Consider the following 6,874-nt stretch of genomic DNA (forward strand, 5'->3'; position numbering starts at 1 on the left):
TTGTTGGAATGCTGCTGTTGGTATTACACCAGTTAATGACAAAATAAATATCAGACTTAGAAGATCTTCTTATCAGCCCTGGAAAGTAAGTTATACACACACGCGCACGTGCACATGCACGTGCTAAAATTCCTATTTCAGAAAGCCCTGGGCAAGCTGGAAACTGGATAGAAGAATGATAAAATGCTATTCTTAAGTTCTCCAAACTGCACCTCTCCTAAAGCCAATTATACAAATACAGGATGTTGGACACTTGGTGGAAAGGAACTTAAATTGTGGGATGAAGTGAGGATGGGGAAACACACAGCATTTATACTTGCTAGTAAGCTCAGTATGAGGAATTGGGGTGTGATTAGTGCAATTCAGGTCCCTGACAGACATGCATACTCCGTGGCCTTAAAGTAGAAAACCATACTCTCTGTCCGACCAGTAAGCTTCACTAAAGGCCTGGATAAAAATGTCACACCTGATTCTCACAGCCATCAACGCACACACTCAGTTTTGTGGAGGAGAAAGTGACAAGCTGCTCTGACAATGGAACCAAGTCGATGTTTACAAGTCAACCAGACAACATGCACAGACTCGGAAAGCAACCATGGGACCAAGCCAAGAGGGATCTGTGAGAGGCAGGAAGGCCACCAGGACACTCTGCAACCTCAAACATGACTCAACAGCCCCCTCTTCTGACCAAAAAGAGGGCTGCTGCTTCTTCCATAATGACAACTACCCCCACCTTAACCCTCCTAGCCCCTAAGCAAATTGTAAAAATCCCCAGTTCCTGAACTGCCCTGCTTCATTCAACAGTCCTTGATACTAACCAGCACAAGCCCAAGTCTTCGAAAAAGCCCCTCCCTGGGGGCCCTTCACCAAGACACCAAGAGTTCCTGTGCTGAGTGATGGCCCTTGCTGCAGGAAGCAAACGGAGCCTACTTTGTTTGATTATAGGGCTGTTTCTGGTGGGTTGGGGTGGATGGGCTTCAACACAGAGCAATCCTGATGTTAATATTCTGCCCCAGCATCAGACCATGGGTCCCTTTTATGACTCAGGAAATGTGATCACCACAACTATGTTCCTTAAGTAGCAGAAAGGGCTAAATTCATGAGAAACAAGAGTTCCAGTTTGAGATTACGGTCAATGAATGACTATGGCCACCAGCCAGTTAACTGTATAAATCCCTAAACCATCCTATAGGCGCTACTTCACCTCCCTGAATCCAGACAGCAGAGCCAAGACGGTGGTAGTAGTAGTAGCTATGGGCTCTGCAGCTAGCTGCAACACAGCTGTTCCTCAGTGTCCATTAGTTCATGGAAATATATATATAATCATATATTTTTTTTTACCATATCCTAATAAAAACCATTTAGATAGGTTTCTTTCTTAGAGTTTCCATTAGCTCATGAACAGAAACAAAAGATTCACTATAACCTAATAAATTCCATTTTGAATAGAAAATTACTTCCCAATTTTAAAGACAATCATTTGTGACCCCCCAAAAAAACCTATCTTGGGGGTAAAGCTCGGGGGTAGAGCATTTGACTGCAAAAAAAACCTATTTTTTATAAAAACATCTTCTGATGTCTAGAGATCTAAAACTAAAATTTCACCCTTAAAGGCCACATCTAGTTAAAACTTAAGACACTAAATTAAAAAACTATAATGACCGCAGCACATTTTGTGAGCACTTACTGTGTGCATTTGTGCTCTTCTGCACACACACACATTATTGCACATCATCTATGCAACAACCCTTTAAGAACTAATATTCTCATCTCACAGATGACAAAACAGAGGTTCAAAGGTCATAACCAATTAACCGAGGTCCCAAGTTACAAGGGGGCAGAATCAAGTTTTGAAACCCAAGGCCTGTAATTCCAAATTCCAAGGTTACCAGGTAGATTGTTTCTACTGGGTCTGAAAACGAATCAACACCATCCTTGAAACAATTATAAGACTGGATCATAAGGAAAGCAGTTTAAAAACTAAAGCTACACAGCACTAAAGTGTCCTTTAGAATTAGAATTTCATTTTGCCACATCCAGTTTATTTTTATTATCCCATTTATGGGCCAAAGCTCCCAAGAAAAAGTTATTTTTCACAAACTACTCCTTGTACCAATGAACATCCACTTTTTTAAAACCAGTTTGTATATAAATTACCTGAATATAGTCCTGGATTTTTTTTATGAGCTTCTCCGTTCTGAATTACCTTCTTGAAAGAGGGGAAGAATGCAAGTGTGAACAATGAATGTGTGAAGAGAATTTCAATGGGAAGGCATTATCCCTACTCCCCAATAAATAAAATAAAAATAAAAGGACTTTTAAAAGACACTTTCACTAAGTTTTGTTGTTTTTTTTCCCCCTGAATAAAATAAACAAGAGCAAAGGGCACCTTGACTACTACTTAGGAAATAAAATCAGAATGCAGGGAAATCTGTAATGCTAATCACATTTACACCTTCTCTCCTTTTTTACATTTCTCATCCAACATCCTTAGGAGCTCAATAGGCTTAAAAGAATTGGAGCAGGGTAGAGAACAAAGGTGAGGAGCATCTGAGAAATGACTTGAATGGCCGTTCTCACCATTTTAATAATTCCAAATTGAGTAACATAGTGCTCAAAAGATGTAAAAGTCACAAATGTAGGAAGAAACTATAGATAGTTGTTCTACCTGCTTATATTATAAAAATGGGATTCTGACTAGACCTCTCAGGAATTAACCACTTGTAGACAGTAAATGAAGAAAACATACACACACACACACACACACACACACACACACACACACCTTTCAAGGAAACAAGTATCAGATTTAAATGTATTAGCTTTTTAGGGGGGGTACCTCAGGACCTTGAGATCATGACCTGAGCCAAAATCAAAATCAAGAATCCGACGCTTAACTGACTGAGCCACCCAGGCACCCCCTAAATGTATTAGCTTCAGTCAGTGAAAGCCCATATGCCAAATAAATACATTTATTACAAGGAATATCAATATCTGCATTTTTACATGGAAATGACCACGTATATTAACTATTGTTCTCTCTTGAGATTGAGGATGATGTTAGACAATAAGATACCCAACTGCTATCCTCAATCAAGCTAATGTTATAGATCATATATAAATACAAAAATAGAGCAAAGCAGTTACAAAACACATCGTCTATATGTGGTTTACTCAGTTTGGGAATGAGATTGTTACAGTGAGAAGAAGAGAAGTATCAATGTCAAAAGAAATAGTTTAATATTTTATTTAATTATTCAAATAAAGCAATCACTAACAATACGGAGACAAGAATGATTCTAATCAAGGGGATTCTAATTCAGAATAAGACTTTCATGTGACTTTTTCTTAATGCAAATATCAAAAGAATTTAACCCTTCTTTCACCAGCTCCACTGATGTCCCTAAGTGCAACCCCACAGAGTTCCTTTCGTTGGTACTGCTATGATGTTAAGCCACAGATAAAGGAAGGTCTAGCAACAGGAAAGCAAGCCAGAATGCCATAGAAAAGAAGATGCATCCCATCCTGGCTCTTTTTTAGGGGTCATGGGTATCAAATGCAAATAAGGACACCATTTCCTTCTCTACAGGGCAGAGCTTCAGTTTCCTTTCACATCCTGGTAAAAAGGTATGTCAGTGATTGATACTCTGGAAAGTTCCTCTACAAAAGAGAGGAAATACACACACGGTTCTAGAAATGTAACACCTAATCAGTGTGTTACATTCGGCAGGTACTAGAAATACTGAGCTATGAGAAAGGCAAGGAAATCATGGCCTTACTGGGGAGCTGTCAACATTTCCTGAACATAGCAGCCAAAATTATGGTATTTCTGGGATAAAATCTAATAATGCAGCTCAATACCTTCACCCTCTCCGCCTCCCCAACACAACTCCTACCTTAGTAGTATTAGCTACTGATAAGTGAGTTTTAGTTTGTTTGTTTGTTTGTTTGTTTTTTAATAAAAAGAATGGGGGCACCTGGGTGGCTCAGTGGGTTAAAGCCTCTGCCTTCGGCTCTGGTCATGATCTCAGGGTCCTGGGATCGAGCCCCACATCGGGCTCTCTGCTCAGCAGGGACCCTGCTTCCCCCTCTCTCTCTACCTGCTTCTCTGCCTACTTGTGATCTCTCTCTGTCAAATAAATTAATTAATTAATTTAAAAAAATGTACTGATGTACACCAATGTGCCCAAACTATTGTTTGAGGAGAAAATCGCCCTAAGCTGAGAATACCAACTATCTTCTCTCAAATAGTATAGAAGAAGCACCTAGTACTGAATAGGCATTCAAATAAGTACTTGAAATATTTCAAATATTAAAGACTGGTCATGTAAACTAAAATGGATTCAGTGTTCCCAAATTCTCAGATTTCCCTTGTAAGATGACTGGAGAACTGGGTTTACCACCAGCGAAGCAATTAAGCAAGATAGCTACAGCTCCATAGTGCTAAGAGCAAGTCTCTTCGCCCTAAAAACTCGGGCAGAGGATGTAAATTTTAGACCCAAGCATCCTCTACAAATATTTTTTTTTCACCCAATAAGCTCACAGCATTCGTCTGCGCATTGACTTCACAGTCAGGGTGCACCGCATAGTACCATCTTAGCTTCAGACACCACTTATTGCTTTTGACAACTAAGACCTCATCTTCCACACCAAAGGTAAACTGGAAATCCCGCCAGCAGAAGGGAATTTGCGCGGTAGGGGTGGGAAGCAGGGGGTAAAAAGGTGCAGGCAAACGGCGTTGCAAGAAGCAGAATCTACACCGGCTACGCTCACCGTATTCTCTCCCCTTCGATCTCTGGCATACGTTTCATCCATGTTTAGTGAGTGGGTTCCCGATACGTTCAATCTGATCGCCTGTTGCCGTCACACCTTTCAGGCGTTAAAACTACCCAGCTGGTCTGAGAGACGCACTGGGTAGTTCAGGTTCCCGCAAGGAGGGCTGGGTGCCAGGGCGCAGGGAGGCGGCTAAGGGTCATACCAGCGTGGGTGCACCGGTCCGAGTCCGAATTAAAAAGGAGACCGCTTGCCCATTCTCCAGCAAAGGAGAAGAACACGGGTTTGTATTTTTAGCATCAAACTTGGAGCGACCAACCCAACTCTGTCCACTACACGAGAAAGCAGCAAACCGAGGCCCCCCGGCGGGGCAGTGGTGAAATTTCCACTCGCAACAGAAACACAGTCAGGCCGCGCTGTCCCCAGCTGTCAGCTTTGCGGGCCTCTTCCAACATCAGCAGAGACTACCGGAGCCAGCGGGGGCGGCAAATGCCCAGAGCCCAGCTTAGCCTCAGGCGGAGTCAGGGAGTCCCCGCACACCGAGCTGCCCCCGAGGCCTCCCTAGGGTTCACGTTGCCCGGCCGGAGCGCCTGAAAGGTCATCTGGCCACGAACAGCCACCCCGAGGGCCTGGGGAGCGCGGAGTCCGCGCTCAGGACGCCCCCCGCCCGCGCCCAGGCGCAGCGCTCTGCGCCGGCCCGACGCGCCTCACCTGCCCGCGGCGAATCCGGCAGCCCCTTGACACCTCCCACCAGGCGCCACTGGAAAACTTTCCGAACTTCTTCGCAGCTCTGCATGTCCTCGCTCCGAGTAGACCCAACGAGAGCCAGGAGGAGGAGACAGCAACAGCCCGCGCGCCAGGTCTGCGCGTCCATCATCGGTGTCCTCGTCGCCCCTTCCCACGTAGTGGACCCCACTCCCCCCGCGCGCCCTGCGTTGCAGGCGCTGGAGAACGCTCGGCGGTCGCGGTTCCCAGAAGGTGCGAGCTGGCGGCGGGCGTTCCGGGGCCGTTCCGGGACGCCGGCTTCACCTGGGGGCACTTGGCTTTCTCCCGAGGAGCCCCGAGGCTGAAACAGCAGAGTTCTCCGGCAGAGCGCCGCGAGGTCTCCCTCTCCGGCAGGGGCGAGTTGACGCAGCCCGGGGGAGGAAAACGGCTGGAGCCGCACGGAGCCCGCGAGCATCCGGCTCTGGCCACCGCCGCCGTTGCCGCGGGCTCAGCCAGCAGCGGCCAACCTGGGACGCGCCCGCCCGCCGCGCTCCGCGGGCAAGCCCCGCCCCTCCACGTTCCGCCCCGCGCCCAGGCTCCGCCCCCCCCACGCCACGCCCCCGGAGCGCGGCCCGCGGCTGCTCCCGCCTTCCTGCTGTCAACGCGGCCCCACGCAGGACAGACCTCGGAGCCGCGCTGCCTGGATCGAGGAAACGAAGAAATAAAACGAAAGCCCGGCCGCGCTCTCGCAGTCCTTCCCGAGGAACAACCGTCTGATGAAAAGAAGAGCGAGCGTAGGAAGAGGCTCCGAGAAGATAAGGGATGAGAAACACCAACTGGAAGGAGGATGAAATACTTGGCTGGAAGTCGAGGTCTTCAGGGCATGGGAATTCCTATCGAAATTGTATGAAGTAGGGTCTGGGCACAAACCAAGGGCCAAAACTTCACAGTGGAAGATCCCAACCGAGAAGCCTGATCGCATTCACGAGGTTTTAAGACTGTCCGTGAGAAGTTAACTTTTTTAAAAATTGGTTTGTGTTACTGCCTTGGAACATTTTTCTGTAACATTAACAGTGATTCTCTGAGAGAATTTAGAAATCATAAGAATTACATTCAAACATCATCAGGTTCTTATTATCACAGTAGAGTCCAGTTTGGTCTCTTGTCAACCTTCAGCATCGTATTTTACTTCAGTACTTCGTATCTATATGGGCCCTTCTGAGATGTTATCACCCCTGGAATCTGTAAAAAACATTTCTCAAAGAACTAAGATTAGCGTGCTCAGGGGAGTTTCTAAAAAGGAAGATAGAAAAATGAAGACTTTAGGCAATTTAAAAATGACAAAGGAACTTTGTCGATTTACAATTTACAAAAAGAATACATTAGAAACCATAGA

The 6,874-nt window shown here is 45.7% G+C and overlaps 1 protein-coding gene across 1 annotated transcript in view; it reads right to left on the minus strand.

The window, feature by feature from the left end:
* The window catches only part of GPC5 (glypican 5), a 680,232-nt gene extending 674,561 nt beyond the window's left edge, over positions 1-5,671 (minus strand). Inside the window, exon 1 of the mRNA XM_080798656.1 lies at positions 5,485-5,671. Within this exon, the coding sequence (XP_080654782.1) occupies positions 5,485-5,650 (166 nt within the window). The 5' untranslated portion in view covers positions 5,651-5,671. The remainder of the gene's footprint in view (positions 1-5,484) is intronic.
* Between the last annotated feature and the right edge of the window lie 1,203 nt (positions 5,672-6,874).

This window comes from Martes martes (genome assembly GCF_963455335.1).
Source record: "Martes martes genome assembly, chromosome: 3".
Taxonomy (NCBI): Eukaryota; Metazoa; Chordata; class Mammalia; order Carnivora; family Mustelidae; genus Martes; species Martes martes.